Source organism: Heloderma suspectum, chromosome 2 (assembly GCF_057233095.1).
Source record: "Heloderma suspectum isolate Gila_16-S chromosome 2, 16-S_ref, whole genome shotgun sequence".
In the NCBI taxonomy this organism is placed as follows: domain Eukaryota; kingdom Metazoa; phylum Chordata; class Lepidosauria; order Squamata; family Helodermatidae; genus Heloderma; species Heloderma suspectum.
In genome coordinates, this window is record NC_139459.1 from 250,842,093 (window position 1) to 250,858,763 (window position 16,671).

The 16,671-nt window shown below is 43.3% G+C and overlaps 2 protein-coding genes across 2 annotated transcripts in view; one reads left to right on the forward strand and one right to left on the reverse strand.

Moving 5' to 3' along the window:
* DPYSL3 (dihydropyrimidinase like 3) overlaps positions 1 to 6,535 on the forward strand; it is a 106,491-nt gene extending 99,956 nt beyond the window's left edge. The window contains exon 15 of the transcript XR_014788373.1: positions 5,060 to 6,535. The gene's annotated coding sequence lies outside the window, so the exon portion shown is untranslated. The remainder of the gene's footprint in view (positions 1 to 5,059) is intronic.
* STK32A (serine/threonine kinase 32A) overlaps positions 1 to 16,671 on the reverse strand; it is a 108,324-nt gene that overhangs the window by 7,239 nt on the left and 84,414 nt on the right. Inside the window, exons 7-11 of the mRNA XM_084838725.1 lie at positions 15,667 to 15,756; positions 11,137 to 11,234; positions 6,051 to 6,167; positions 818 to 943; positions 299 to 427 (exon numbers count right to left, since the gene is read on the reverse strand). Of these exons, the coding sequence (XP_084694851.1) occupies positions 299 to 427; positions 818 to 943; positions 6,051 to 6,167; positions 11,137 to 11,234; positions 15,667 to 15,756 (560 nt within the window). The remainder of the gene's footprint in view (positions 1 to 298; positions 428 to 817; positions 944 to 6,050; positions 6,168 to 11,136; positions 11,235 to 15,666; positions 15,757 to 16,671) is intronic.

The following is a 16,671-nucleotide window of genomic DNA, read 5'->3' on the forward strand; positions in this document are numbered from 1 at the left end:
TTGCATTATTATCCCAATGTGCAGAGATGAGCAGCCATGTAGTCATACAGCCAGCCAATTTTGGCTGCAAGCTTCCCTTCATTTGGAGCGCTGCCATTAACTTCAATGTGATTAGGCCTGAGTAAGCCGTTTGAGAATCATGGTCTTTTGGGACCAATATGTCAGGAAGACATCTAACAAAGCTGGAAGGTATTAAAATGCTGACATCCTCAATCAGCAACAAGTCCATTGGTATGTGTAAGTGTGAATTTACTCGAGTACAAGATAGAAAAATATTATCTAGCTATCCATGTCTCACCTCTATGGAATCATTTTTACCGCTTTCCTTCTCCTTCTTAGCCAGGCGTTTCTTCTTCTTATGAAGTGGCTTGGATTCCAGGATCATTTCTTCAAGTTCAAAGGTTGGGTCACAGTTCAACTTCCCTTTCTAGGAAGGGAGAGAGAGAACATGGAAGATAAGTCTTACACTGTAGTCTGTACCTGAAAAGTGAACCATGTAAAGTACTCTCCCCTAAAATGAAAGCTCTCAGAGCAAAAGCACCCATTGACTCTTTTACATCAGAGATTCCCCAAATTTTCTATTGCTAGAAGATTATGTTTCCTATTTTACTGCTACCTGGGCATGAAATTCTCACCAATATACTTTGAAATGCATTCAATGCTTTCCCTACTAAAATGTACTAGAGAAGATCATCACCACCTCTAGTTTCTATAGACTCTGGTATAGTTTCCAGATTTTTTTATCATAATAAAATAATATATAATTATATTTTTTAAAATCATATAAAACCATATTTAACCATAATTAAATTCTTACAGTAGGAAGGAATCCAGGCATTATTCTCTTTTGAAGAACAGCATCCCAGTTGATATCAGCCAAATAAGGAAAGTCCTGGATATCAGTCAGTTGAGAAAACCGATCCTCTGTATTTATCTCCAATAACTAGACATGAGAATTCAACTGACTTGTTAATACAATAAGGATCAGAACACAGAAGAAACAGAATTGGGTACAGGAAATAAGGATAATGTGCACCCAGTTCACCTAAAGTTAGTTATGAGCAATCTGTGTTGAAAGAACCTAAGTCTAACACATTCCATTGGTTTCATTGGGTTTTAGTCACAACAAACTTTAGCTGGATCAGGGCCCAGAGAATATTGGCCTTGGGAAAATATGGGTTCAAATCTCTCCTCATCCTTGGCCTTATTGAGTCGCCCTGGGCAAAGTTGTAACCTCTTATACACCATTCCCTGGATTGGATCCAGCATCATTGCTCTGCCGGTGAAAGGATACCACTGGTGGAACAGAACTTCCAAGTGCTCTCCCCTCAGCCTCCCCCACCCCCACCCCCAAACCTCCAAATCTCCTCTGGAGGGTCTCCCAATGGAACAACAATGCTGGATCCAAGCCATAATCTGTGAAATGAGAATAAGAGTGACTTTTGTAATCAGATTGTTGTGAGGACAAGCAATAAACTACAAAGCATTTTACATATAAGGTTTCATTAAACCATAAAGCAAAAATTAAAATATATACTTATGGGGTTCTTTTGCTTTATGGTTTAATGATGCTTTGTGATGCTTTAAACTATCATATTTTCAGTCAGAGAAAAGGTGACATATAAATGTAAAACTAAATAATAAGCAGAAAAAGGCAATGAAGACTATAATGCAGAGAACCTTTCAAGAGAAAATCAACTTTAGAAGGAGCACAAGCAAACTTTAGCAACTGCCTTTTGACAATGAAAAATAACTCCACTTTCTACTTTCTCATTACATCTGGCTTTACAAACCAATGTAGTTAAAGCTAAAGATCACTAGTTTTGTTCCACAAGTTAACCAATTTAATTCATGCTGTCCAGAAATCAGTGCCACCAACAGAAGGATCTTCAATCTTTTCTTTCATAGCCATACATCACAGTATCCATGACTGGCTACAGAATCAGGTTCTCCTCATTGCTAATAACTTTTCTACTGGATGCTTAGTTGGATGGAAATGCAAAAGTATTCTCCAGTAAATTACTGAGCTCTTTCTTATCATAAGTTAAGCCAAACATCTTACAGGTGCCTGTTGTGTTTGAACAAATTATCCAAAGTGTGCTGTTGTGACAGATTCTGCTCTTCCTTACAAACAGATTTTGCAGAAGTACTTTCTTTTTATGTCTATGTAACTATCCACACACACACACACAAAAAAAACATTGGAATCAGCTTCACTGTGCTTATTTGGGAGTTTAGGTGCCACTGATGCCATCCATCCATATGGTTTCTAATATTTTTAATTCAAAGATTCCATATGAATCAGCAAAATGTCTGATGAAGCATAAAGCATGAATACAGACATATTATTTAGTTAAAGCTGTAAATCATTCAGGGAAATGAAAACCTTCAGGAGTAAAAATAATAAAGAGAAATGGGGAAATCCTGTTATGCATCTAAAGGCACAGTAGAACACAGATACATCTTGCAATCACCATCATATTATAAGGGCCTTATCAAGTATGCTTTTGGGAAGGAGGTCTTTACATATATTATTTTTCAAAAGACAGGGAGTCTGTTGTTGTTTAGTGTATCTAATCCTTGCCCAGCAGCTGCATAATAGAAGAGAAGACCATTTCCTCAAAAACAGCAAATTCAACAGGATGCCTTGAACACTATGTTAGAGTTACGGGTTACAAGGAAAGTGTGAGTGGCAATCATTCATGATGCCAAAGGTATGTGTGTAAGACACAAATGGCATGTAAGCCCTAGCTCTGAGCCAGCTGTAATTGGGCACAGCTAGTCATGTGCAATACTGGTTCCAGATGAGGGTGCTCAGACCCAACTACATCAAAAGATGCACTGAGCCAATTCAATGGGGCCAGGGCAAGCATTGTGATGTGGACACAGATACACGTACAAATATACATCCACATCAGCGACGCATGTGGAAACCTGCTTCCATGGAATGCTGCAAGCCTACATTTATCCTAAAATGCTCTTAACATCTGGGAGCCTGTATGGGTATTTTTAGTGTGTGAGGCTTCCTTCGCTTTTCTTTATTCGTTACATTTATATCCCTTCTTTTCCTCTAAGGAGCCCAAGGCAGCCTACATGATCCCCCTCTTCTCCATTTTATCCTCATAAACAACCCTGCTGGAAGTCAGTGACTGACCCAAAGTCACCCAGTGAACCGCATGGCAAAGTGCGGACTTGAACCGAGGTCTCCCAAGTCCCACTCTAACACTCTGACCACTATACTACACCGGCTCTCAAAATGCACCTATCATGCTATATTGGTAGAAATATACATTTCGGCAGCAATCCTCAACATACTTACCAGGGAGTAAAAATATCTTTTAACTTACTGAGACTTGCGTCTGAGTAGACATGCCTAGGGTTGCACTAATTTCTATTTTCTTCCTCCTTCTATCCTGCGTTAACAACATTCACATATTGCACAACCCGCAGCAGAAAGGCTGAAAAGTGCTTTTATTATTTTACATGTGGAAATGCTCCATGCCTGAATCCCTTCTGATGAAATTCACTGGGGACGTAACAGCCAGGACAAAAATTGACAATCCCAGTTGGTCTCATCTATAATGCATACAGTTGCTAAAACAGGTGCAGAGGAGCAAGGTAGATATTTAAATAACGGTGACACTGCATCACTAATTCAAGAAGGGCCTGTGGGGTTTCCAGAATGTCATGGCAAAGGAAAAAAAATGTAAAATGACATAAAGAAATATAAAGGAACTCTGTATAAATGTCATATTACCTTTATCCCAGCCAGTTTCAAATTCAACTGTTTTAAGCAGTGCTGCGTATTCATATTCAGGGCACACCAAAATCTGGGCAAAATAATGTTTCTCCTACTTAGACAGCACCCACCATACATGCAGGTTTTCTCAACTGCCTTTGGGGGGATACTGTACCCTTAGTGCTTTCATTAAACTACCACAACTGGGTCTCATATCCAGGCAGGTTGGATGAGAGTCCAATACACATTCAATACACGTATAATTCTGGAACTCCAGATATACAGAGGCTTTACCCTGTGCTGGTTCACATGAATTATGTAGTAACCATAAATTCAATGACAAATTCTGGAAAATATGAAAAGCATGAATGGTATCACTAAGCTATGGACCAATTTCAGGGTCCTTTTGCTAAGAACTCTCCACTGCCTAATATACCATGCCTGAACCACTTGCTGTTACTAATATTGCTGCTACTGGGCCCCCTGCAATTGCCATGTCTAATCCAGTACCGAGTATCAGCGCTACCAGTGATGCCCTTCTGGTTTCTTTTCCTCCAAACTTATAATATGATGTAACAGGCCTTTGTTTTAAATTTCTATCAGCCTTAGTAGTGATAGCAGCAGCACTGTTCTTAACTGAATGGCCTGTCAAACCATCAGATCCTCAATGCAATTCCATACCACACATTAATTACATTACATTAATTACATTAATTAAAACATAGAAACAGAAACACAAATACCAGAACCTACACACAGCCCTCATATTAATTAACCCTTGTTCCCATATTCTCCATTGAAGGAGAATATAGGAGAATATAGGAGAGTATATATACCTGCTAAAGGTATAGATATTTTCCAGCTCCTGTCTAAAACTATGTATATGTATTTTCCAGCTCCCACCTAAAACTACTACTCTTTTAACAATGAAATCCTATGCATATTTTCTCAGAAGTAAGTCCCATTGAGTTGAATGGGACATACTTAATCTTAGATAGGTGTGCATAGGATTTTTCTATGAGTCTTTATGTCTCTTCTTCACTAAACAACAATGAAGCCATTTATATTATTATTTCCAGTATTATTTGAAGCAACTTATTTGGGACAAATAATATAATCATCTTCCATACCTGACACTCATTAAAGGCTCCTGCTTAAGCCATCCATCTTGGACAAGAGACAGCATTAATTTGCACCATTGTATCTGGTATAAAAGGAATGAACTGTATTTTCTTATGTCAGGTATTTCATATTACATATTCTTTTTCCAAAGCATAGATGGCTCACTGAACGTTTCATCGTTGTTTTGATTTCATACAGGCCAGAGTGGATTCATTGGGAATAAGCATTCATAGCCTCAAGAATTCCCAATCTCTTCTATGACAGGAAATGCTTATGTGTGGGGAAGAGGGGTGCTCCACTACATGAACCACAGCAAGCACGAATGGGCACATCGAGATGAAGTATGACTGAAAACAATAAACCCGACAAAAATGCATCCCATTCTTATCTCTTCCCTCCGATGAGGAATGACTGTTGGCATATTATTGTTATGCTGGTGAAAATATCTTCCTGGCAAACTGCTAGAGTAACACCATGTAAAAATATGTGAACAGCTGTTATGAATAAAAGATGTCAACTGAACATCTCTATAGTGGTTTGACTGCCACTTCACCACAGGCTAAATGCGATGCCTGGAAGCATACTCAAATCGAAAGCCTGCTGAAGTTAATAAAAGATTTGCTGACTTCAGAACAGAACCAGAAGTTATGGGAGACAGATGGCTATCACTGAAATGAGCAGCCCTGCATCTCCTCTAACTCCTCTCTCATTGGTAATTTCATTGTAAACCACTCTGAGAATTCTATTACAGGGCAGTATATAAATACCCACAGTAAATAATAATACAAAATGCATGATGTGGTGCAACTGCATTGTAAGTTTCCCTCTGCACCAAAAGGTGAGAACCAATGAAATGCAGTGGGTGGGGCATGTGGAAACTAAACTAGCAGTGCTGTCAAAGCATGCCACACACTTTGTGTCAGTAGATGTTTCTGGGGGAGAAAGGAAGATGAGAAACAGGGTGTCTGCTTCCGGCAGCAGCTACATCTCCCGTAACGTCCTGTCCCAGCCTATATTATGCTTCCATTCAACTACAAGTTGCTAAAGCAATGTTCCCCAATACGGCACCCTGAGGGATGCCGGGAGTTGCAGTCTAACACACTGAGAAGGCACCAGGTTGGAAGAAGGCTGCTCTAAAGCAAACATCCATCTCTTTCTTGGGTTTTATTTGTTCGTAAAGCACGCTCACCTTTTGAATCAGTGACACCATATCCTTTGACCAAGCAGCAGGATACATGACTGTGGCTGTCTTGAACACATGGGCAATTTCGTTTGGAGCAGTACTAGAGCGAATGTGATACGGCCTCTACACAGAAAAGAAAAAGAAGCAAAGAAACAATTTTGGAATGGCTCCCTCATCCAGCATCTGCAAAAACCAAACCATCTCTTTGAGACTTTTCTGAGTGTGTGAAAGAGACCTCTGTACACTCACTGCACTGCTTTCCCCAGAGCCCCCATTCCCCCACCCTGACACCTCACTGTTGTTCTCAATTGAACCATTGGATGACAGTCACTGGGGAGCCTAATTCAATTAAAGTAAATGGATTAGTGCAGGAGAAGGCAACAACAACCAAGCTGCATTAAAAAGCAAACGATAAGAGGAAAGATTAAGGCTTGCACTGTCATTTCATTGATATAGCCTGAGTTAACAGGAAATAAATTTACCGCACAGTTGTTGTTTTGTCATTTCAATATTCCTTGAAATATTTAAAGAGTGTATGTTCCGGTTTATTTCTGGAGCTGGACTTGTTAAAAGTACAACTGACACTGAGATACCTCAAAGAAGATAAAATGTAGCGTGGCAGAACCACTAGAGAGAAGAATGAGCTGTCCTTCAAATATTTCATTCAAATATCATTTAATACAGCCCCAAAACATTCTGGAGAGCCTCTCAGCATAAAGCACTGTCCAGTCAAACCAAGCACAGTATTATAGCAGCTTGGCTTGTTACATTATAGCTGATCCTCTAGCTTCTGGAAGTGAAAGCTGAACTATGACGGATGGTTTCAAATACACCCTCGAGATCACAGGCGGCCAACGTACAGCACACATAACACAAGACACAAGGCAGTGGGGCTTTGTGTTACTCCTCAACAGGATCAGGACTGACTGAGGCTCTGGGTCCAGCATCAAGTCCAGCCTGCATTCCTGGCTGCCTCTAGAGGCAAAACCCTAGGCATGGGGCTGGGGGGGTGCCTAAAGATGTACCTCTAGGCATATCGCTGCACGTATACTGTAGGGACCAACCCTCTCGTACTTTGGACTTGACTTATGGCCCATTTGCCAAAATGGCTGGCCGTCACTATGATGGCCGTCAGGGATTTAGGGAAGAGATAGATATATTAACATTTCAGAATTATAAAGACCCTCCATTACCAAAATTTAACTCAAAGTCAGTTTCTTCAGGGAAGACTAATGAATGCCTCATCATTCCAGTATAGTGACAAGCTATGAACTTTCAAATTTCCTGTTATGGTTTTCAAGTAGCCTGTACTTACTGCAAAGCAGGTTTTTGGGGGCTTTTCACTTTCCAGCTCTTCTAATTTAGCTATCAGCCATACCAAGAGGTTTTTTAATAATACCCATGTATGACAGGAAAGAGTGAGAAGCAGGCTGTTGAACTTAAGGATGTTAGAACCCTTGATGGCACACTGGCTTTGGTGAGATATGGGCTAAAGTTCGTAGAAGAATGTGTGTAACTGAAAATGCAAAGTACATGTGAAGTAAAGCACTTGTGTATATACAGCTAATTTTTCAACCTCCATTTAGATTTTTATTAGCATTTTATATCTAATAAAAATATAAATGGAGTTGAAAAAAAGAGTATATACTACCTCTCTCTCTCTCTCTCTCTCTCTCTCACACACACACACACACACACACTCACTCACTCACAGAGTGAGAGAGATCAAAATCTTGCTGGTTTAAGGCCAGAGTTATGGCTATCTCATTATGGCTGAAGTTCGACAAAGTCAGAAAACTGGAAGCGAAGTCTGATGCCTCAACAGACATGCCCTAGCGATCAGGAATGATGTTGTGCAACATCACAAACTGTTTTTGCTTACAACTGATCTTCCGTGCAACTGCACTTTTTCTAGATCTTTCAGGCCCAATTCCAGAAGGGGAGGATGGAGTGCCTGGCACCTGCTAAGATAACCCACAGTGTCTTGGTCTCAATTGTCTTAGTAAGCATCTGAGCCTTACTGTAAAGCTAGAGGAATCCTCGTGTGAGTTGATCCATGCCTGTTTGTTGCATCCATCAGTATCTGGCAGGTGGATTAAACCAGGGATGGGCAATTTGAGGCCTTACTAGCCAGTATAGCCAATGGTGAGAGATCATGGGAATTGTAAACTAAAGTATCGAGAGGGCCAGAAGTTGCCCACCCCTGGATTAAACAGTGGGAGGGGCTCTCTTCCAGCAGCCTTCACCATCCTTATGCTGGCTCAACATAGAAGAGGATTTTTTTGTGGCACTACAGTAAGACTGAATTACATGAGAGTTCAAGTTTCTTGTTCTGGATTTGGAACTACAACATAATGAATGAGAGAAAAATTTTCATTCGCTATCATGTTGAGATTTGCACCAGCAGGCATGCTGCAAATGCATGTTGCCCTGGAGCCTGAAGTGCTCGGTGGGAAACTGTCTGGGTGGTATGGTGTTGCAGTCGAAGAGAAGTGGCAAGTGGAACGGTCAAGCATGCTCTACCAGCACACCACTTCATTTCAAACTTCATCCTCTCAACATCACTTCACAACAAGAAAGACATGTGTCTCTGTTTACCAGCTGCTGGAGAACATGAGCAGGAGAGTGCTATTGGACTCATGCAGAGCCTCCCATGAAGCAGGGTGAAGCCCCTGCAGTTGGTGGAGTGGAATAAGCAGCAAATTGTGCACTCACCTGCCCCCCCCAGTCAGGGGGACCTGCCACCTTTGCTGCCGCTGCCACCACCACCACCACCACGTCTCACCCTCCTCCTCTCCCCCATTGCTGCCACTACCACCACCACCCCGTCCCGCAGATCCGCTCAGAGTGAGCCGCCAAGCAGCTGAGCTCTCTGAAGAGCTGCATCAGCCAGGAAAGCAAGCCACCTCCAGGGACATCCTGCTCCACAGTGCCTGGCTCTGAGAAAGGAACACTTGATCTGGATGTCTGGGTGGGGCTGGCTCTCTGAAGAGCCATGCCAGCCACTTTTCTGACTGATCCAGCTCTTCAGAGAGCTCGGCTGCCCTGCAGAGTGGTGGCAATGTGGTAGAGGCAGGGGAGGGAGACAGGTGGGTGGACAGGCAGGAGGCAGACACGGAGAGGGGGAGGGAGATGGGGGGCGGGAAGGAAGGGGCGGCAGTAGTGGCTGGCACTGCTGCACATGCTTTCCTGCCTCAGGCGGTGTGAGAGTTTGTGCCAGTGCTGCACTCATGTCCTACTTGTGGGTTTCCCACAGGCAGCTGGTTGGTCACTGTGTGAACAGAATGCTGGAGTAGAGAGGCCTTTGGTCTGACTCAGCAGGGCTCTTCCTGGGTTCTTATGTGTGGGCTAAGGCTTGCGAGCACAGTTGTCTAACTTGATATTCTATGTAATTCCCTCTGGGTGATGTTTGGAGGGGAAGAGTCACAGGCCTACAAATGCACTGTAATATAAACCATCAAGCAACCCATTCCTGACTAAAATCAGTATTTTTTCCACCCCTACACTGCCAAGACACATCATTTCTTGGTATCTCTTAAAAATCTATGAAATGGGTAGATTATTTTCAAAACTTGCTTTAAACTGTTCATTACTGGCACCATTATTGTATTATTATTATTTTTAAATAAATACATTTCTATAGTGCCTTAGGCACCCACATAATCATCAGTCTAATGATCCTAGGAAACACGGTTACAAGCACTGCCTTCCAAGTCATTAGCAGTGGTACCAGTCTCAACTCTACTGCATCAGAGCAGCCCCCCATCTCCCACTGTTTAACTCATCCTGCCAGCTACTGATCTGAGCAAGGAACAGCACAAGGCAACTCACAGGAGGATTCCTCTAGAAATATAGTAAGGCTCAGATGCATAGTAAGGCAATACAGGACCAGGACAACATCAGATATCTTTGCTGGTCCCAGACTCTCCATCCTCCACATCTGGATTTGGGCCTGAAAGACCATGGAACCATGTGGATGCATGGAAGGTAAGCTGGTCTTAAACAATCAGGGTTTTTTGATCATATATATAATACATACATACATATATATATATACACACACACACACAAGCAAACATAAGTGTATATAAAATTTAATATTAACAAATACAAACCTGACAGGGAGAAAGAAGAAACAGAGGCAGGACAGGATAGGATAGAAAGATGAAATATCAGAGAGGAAAATAAGTGTCAGCTTGCATTAGTTATGAGTCATTATGTGATGAATGCGTAAGAATCAAGCATAGAAAATGGTATACACAGTCCAAATGTCTGAACAGGTGTCTGGGACGTGTTGTCAATAACAGGCTATATGCTCAAATGCGGAGATAGTGATAAAATCCTCTGTCCACTGAATGGGTGCAAATCTATCCTTCCAATGTTGGAGTATAAGTGCACAACCCTTTACATGTTTAGACATGTGAATGATCGGCTGCCATAAAACTGCTCAGAAGCTGCTCCAGCTGAGCATGTGCTTCTCCCACACCCTCGCATATGGCTCTCCAGGACTGCAGCCCATGGGACTACCTGTGCATACATCATCACGAAATTGACACAAATATTCTAGAGTAGGATGTTATCCATGTGACATCATATTGCTCATAAATTTAAACCAAGCAAAATGAGAACACCTTTTAGGTGTTTCCATTACAATAAACTTCCAATTTTGCCTATTCTTTTGACCAAACGTCTGCAGTCTTCTAGCAAACTTTGTGAATATGTTGCAATCCAATCCATCGGCAAGGCATGCCAGAGCATGAAATGTGTTGGATTGCCAATTCACACACAATGGTCCATTTCTTTCTCAAACCACAGGATTCTTCAAATTGTCAAATGTCTTTTCAAATATAGATAGATTTTATTCCTTGCAGTTTCTGAACTCCTGATACCTTTATGACAACTCTCATGCTAGGAATTCACATTTGTCAGTAAGATAATTTGCTTTTTAGACTGAAGTGATTCCCTCTGGAATTTTAATGAGTCCATCGTAAAAGGGATGCAGATCTTGAGCAAGATGATTTCTGGACAACTTGAAAATGGTGGATTAATGGATGGATAGATAAATAAAGTATGTAAGTTAACTATACAGTACCCGGCCTCTAAGAAGTTCATAGGCTGTAATGCCTAATGACCACCAGTCAACAGCATAGGAATAGCCATTAGATTTTGTACAACTGAACATCTCAGGTGCTGAAAAACAGAGAAATTGGTCTGCTTTAGGATGGAATCTTACAGCAAGATAATTGGCTTTGACTTCCCTGGTGTAATACAAACCTTCATTTCATCCACAAAGCACATACCCCATCTGTCCTGCTGTCAGGAGCCACTGGAGCTCACGGGCTACCCTGCACGTGAGCCACATTAGAGTTGCAGTCTGGAGCACCTCCCCAGGCAGTGAACTATTCTGGACTGGCTTACCCAGGCTAGCCAGTGCCCCCCCCAGCAAAAAAAGGGGTGTAAAGGGCTTCCTGCGTGGGCTGGGGCTTTGCCTGAGCTGTCTCCCTGGCTCTGGTGTGTTTTGGGGTGTCCTTCAGCTCTGACTCCTGGCCTGGTCCCACAGGTTGGGGGACACCTTTGGGGTGTCCCCCAGCTCCTGGCCCCCTTCTGACAGCTGCTTATGGCTCAGCCTTCCCACCTTATTTATCAGGTGCAGCCCCCCCTTTTTTCTTTGGGGAAGATGCTGGGGAGTCCTTGGCCATATTATCTGAGGTGAAAAATACACCATACTCCAGCTTATTATGCACAGGATATTTGAAGGGAAAAGATCAGTGGGAAGAAAACATGGCTAAAGAATTTGAGGTAATGGTTTAGTTGTACTTCTGTACAATTATTCAGAGCAGCAGCATCAAAAATGGAAATAATGATAGCTCACCTCCAATAGGAGATGGCACCTTAAGAAGAAGGTGAGTCCTTTAAGCATCTTTGTGTGTACAGAAATGTGCACTAGTGTTCTTCAGGTCTCATCCCCTCCATTGCTCTGGAGAAGTTCCATCTCAGAGAGGAGCAAATGCATCTTGACTCTCGTGCACATGCATGTGCATGGAATGCCAATATCCCTCTTCCTTTCTATACCCCCACACTTATCTATCCAGATGGTAAATGTTGCTGAATGCGTTTTAAATTGCAATTATGCATTGTAACCAGGTCCACTCTGACACTAAGAATTCTATTTAACAGTCTTACGTTTACACACAAAATTGCTTTATTTATGTTCAGTTTATCCAGACACACTGCTTCCGAAGTTGGTGAAGGTCAAGCTCTTTCTTGCAGAGTAAATGAATATAACATATAAGCTATCGAAGGCAGAAAAGAACTCTCAAGCAATGTATAATTTGTGGCTGGAGGAAGCTCAGGCAATGATAATTGGTGTGTGAATTTACAAGTAAGAACTAGTGTCCCTATTTTCATCTGGTGTGAAAGATGCAGATGTCATGTGCTGTCTAAATAGCCTGGTAGACAGTGCTGGGATGGAGTCAGTGGTTTCGGTGCAAGTAGGCACCAATGATGTGGGGAGGGGATATGTCATCATGGTAGAAGCCAAATTTAGGTTGCTAGGTAGGAGGTTGAAAGCCAGGAAACACAGCTCTGGAGATACGCATTTGCGCAATAGCACATTATTTAGCAAGTTCAGGGGTTCTTGCTAAATCCCGTTGTGGTCAATGAGGCTTGCTCTGGAAATTGCACTATCCAAAGCTGTGTGTCTCTGCTGTTTGGTTCAAGGCTTTTCAGGAGTAATTAATGCCAGCTTCAATCCTTTGCATCATCACCTAACTGGAGCTTCAGGGGGCAGGAGAAAAGGGAGTAGAGCCTGGAGGGGGGAGCCTCTCTTATTGGGTGAGCAGCCCCTGCCAGTCTGATGACATTCACTTCCAGTCCCCCCACCCCACCCAGAAGTATATTTCTGTCAACGACTTATAATGGTGCGGTGCACTCCTTCATGGAGCCCTGCTGATTCCATGAAAAATCCAGTATTCCTCCGTTTGCGTCACCCATCTGTTGTTGTGGAAACACGGCCTAGCTCTTGTGGTGAGGACGGGGAGACCGAACAGAGGCTAGAGAACCTAGAGCCACAAGAAGTTGGTCAAATGTAGATTCAGATGGAAAGCCTTGCCAATGGAGCTTCTCCTAAACGTTCCTAATTAGATTAAAGTTTGAGCACTTTCGAGTGTTTGGTAGCAGTCCCTCTACACCAGACACTTACTTCTCAACCACCAAAAGCATTGACGTCAAGAGCAACAGCTCATACATGGGACACGAGTGGAGCAAGGGAGCTCAATGCGCAGGCAGCTTTGTGTCACATAGGGAGCCTGAGCGTGGATTCAGTAGGTGCTTCACCAGGGGCTAAAGTTTTCTCTCTCTGGGGGGTGCAAGACAAACTGATCACTCTGGGATGAGGCAATTTGGAATATAAACTTAAGGGACTCCTGGCTTGAGCTTGGTACCAGAGCAGGAAAGGTGCTAGAAAAGAGTCATGACGAATTATATAGAAAGCCTAATCAGATCCCAGGTTCACCCTTAGAGCTAAGACAAGCAAGGGTGGTGGATGTCCAGACAGGGAGACCAAGTGGAAGAGTGAATAATGACTACCCAGACTGCAAGGCAGTTATTTTGTTTTTCACAAAGAATACAAAGGCTTGATTGCTCAGGGGCTCAGGGGCTGAACCCAGGCTGGGTCAAAACACAGGAACAAAAGGCTTGGTTAGGACTCCTGAATAGAAGATGCAGGAATGTTCCTTGCCTCTTGATTACTTTTTCATCTGCATAGCAATTCAACAGGGCCAGCCCTACCATTATGCAGGCTCATGTGCCTGCATCAGGAACCAGAGCGGGAACAGCAGCAAATTGTGCTGCTCCCCCCCACCCCAGGAGCATCTGCTCCTGCGTCCCTGCCACCTCCAGTGGGTGCTCTGGAGAGCCCTGCCAGCTGCTCTCCCACTGTAGCATTTGCCACAACACAAGAGCAGCTGATGGGGCTTTCTAGAGCAACCTGCTGTCAAGTGCTGCCACTCTCCCTTACCATGGCCGTGAGGGCCTGTAGTTGCCAGTTCCTGCAACAACTTGGCCGAGCTCTCACAATAGTTCGGCTGCTCCCCCAGAGGAGTTTAGCCGAGCTCTCACAGCAGCCCAATGGCTGGAAAAGGGCACAAGGCAGGAGCAGCTGGGTGGGGGTGGGCAAGTGGGCGGCTTTGCTTGAGGACCAAGATACGTTGGGCTGGGTCTGCTAATCAAAGTAGTCTTTAGAACAAAGAGAGTAGTTCAGGATGCTTAGAGTAAGGGTGCCTGAGCTCTGACCTCACGGACTTGGTAGAGAAGTGTGGATGCTTCACGATTGGGTCATTTTTCCTGCCAGGGCCTTTAATTGGCCAATGTCACTCCTAGATGAAGAGGGAAAGTGGACCCAGCTCTAAATCTACATAATCTACCAACTGGATTAAGGTGCCCCTAACGCTTGAATCAGAGACCATGGTACTGTGCTAACTTGTCAGAATTTCTGATTCAGAGGAGACCCAGCCAAAACTAGGCTAACGATGCATTTTCCCTTAACTAGAAGAAGATGAAGGTGAGAATATATCCTTCTGCTTTGTGTCACCATGGTAACCAGAACTACAATCAAGAAATTGGGGATCAGGAGACTTTGACCATGTTCTTCAGGCATATATAGCAGTTCAGAAGGTCACTGCACAAATGTGCTGAGCACTGGGGAACTGACTCACCATGCTTACCTTCTTTGGTACTGTACAAGCTTTTACACTTATGCATCACAATTTCCAGGTCACATGTTGGCTGACTGTTTGATGCATTTGGGTTACAAACTCATTGGGCAAACATACAATAAAATCTTTTCGCAATTCATGCCATCCAAAATATGATACATTTTGATTACACGTTGGGGAAGAGGCTAGCATCACTACCTGGCCCATGAAAATGGTCCCCCCCCCAAAAGCAATGCTCCCACATGAACATGGAACAAATGGAACCATATAAGACAACTGATATTTAGTGTAAGTACCAGCTGATTCTTTAGTCAAAGGGAGAGCAGCATCGCTGCCCTCACAACTCCTGGAAGCCACGTTCAACACAGTGAACACTTTTTAAATTCTAAGAATATGTAGTGACTTGGTTAGGATTCTCAGTAACCACTGAGGGGAGTGGGAGGGTGAGCGGTAGTGGTCATTTGAGGAAGGTGCATCAATAGTATGTATAGCCATGTATAGCTTTTGGGTTGGTTCAGGTGAAATTTCAAAGGTGTTATCCAGCCCTCTGTATACAGCCAGTGTGCTGGCCGCCCGCACCTCCATCATCCCTGCGATAACAACCCATACAATTGTCTACATGCTAAAATCCAGGAACTGGCTGCACGCTTTTGGCTTACACACCAGCTGCAGTCAGACAGGCCGCACCTGCGTGGATAGCTGGGGCTGGTGGAGGCGGAGCCACTGCACCACAGCTCAGGCCAGGCCAGCTTTGAAATATCATCCAAATCAGCCCTTTGCAAAAACCCTTAAGTGTTTTTGCCTCTCGCAAGAATGCGAATGAAAATGCACGCAGCGTAGCCCTTGAACCAAGGTATTACAAATAACGGCCATATAAATAACCCCGATCTTAATTTTTGACTACTCACCCATATATGGTTTTGTGCCAGCAATGTTGGTAACCTGCGTGTCTTTACTTAGCACTGTGGCAATGTTGAAGTCTGTGACGTGTGCATGTCCTGAGAGAGAGGTAAAGAAACCATTTTCAAACGAGCACTTCATTTTTATCTAATATTCCATTCTGGTATGGCTATTAATTTTACTATGTATAATTACGATAGCACAGGGGAGTAAGTGTTTTTAAAGGAATACTGATCATTTTCAGTACATGATTTAAAGTTGCCATCTCTTTTAATTTTTCCTATACAACATTGTGGCCTCAGTCTAGTGAAATATTGCACATGCACACAAACAACTACCTATCAGCACCCTTACCAAGGTGCCCCAGAGGAAATGTAAAAATTGCCCTGGCTGTGTCCAGCAGGGAAGGTGCTGGAGTGAAGGTGGCATTGTGAATGTGCTCACAGGTCTCCCTGGATGGTAGCAGTCCTGCTGATCAGAAATCCAAGTTACATTTTTCACCCAACTGAAACCAATAAGCATTGTGTTTGCCCAACAGAGAAATGGAAACAGGGGTTATCAATGAATTTTAGCTGGTGATAATGGCCTTAGTAGAGGATGTGACTACTTAATAAACAAAGAACAGTGATTTTGTATTCTGGCACTACCATCTGCCAAAATACTGTCTGAAATGTAGCAGCCATGCTTACCAGAATGACTCCACACAACCTCCCTTGTGCACTGTGTGAGGGAGCACATATGAGGAGGGCATGGGTGCATCCTGGCTTGCCCCACACCAACAACATGCAGACTGGCTATGCCTCCCCACCTCTGGGCAATGCGTTCAACAGCCAGGTGAAAGGGCCTGAGCATGCAGGGTTCCTCCATCTGAGGGAAATCCTGAGAGAATTAAGATTACCCCTGACATGGGGGAGCTGTATGCACATACAGCAGTATGCATGTAAGGCCCCTTCACTTGCCCACTGAAAGTGTGGCTGGTGAGGGGCATAGCAGATGCGTGCGCTGTGGAGATA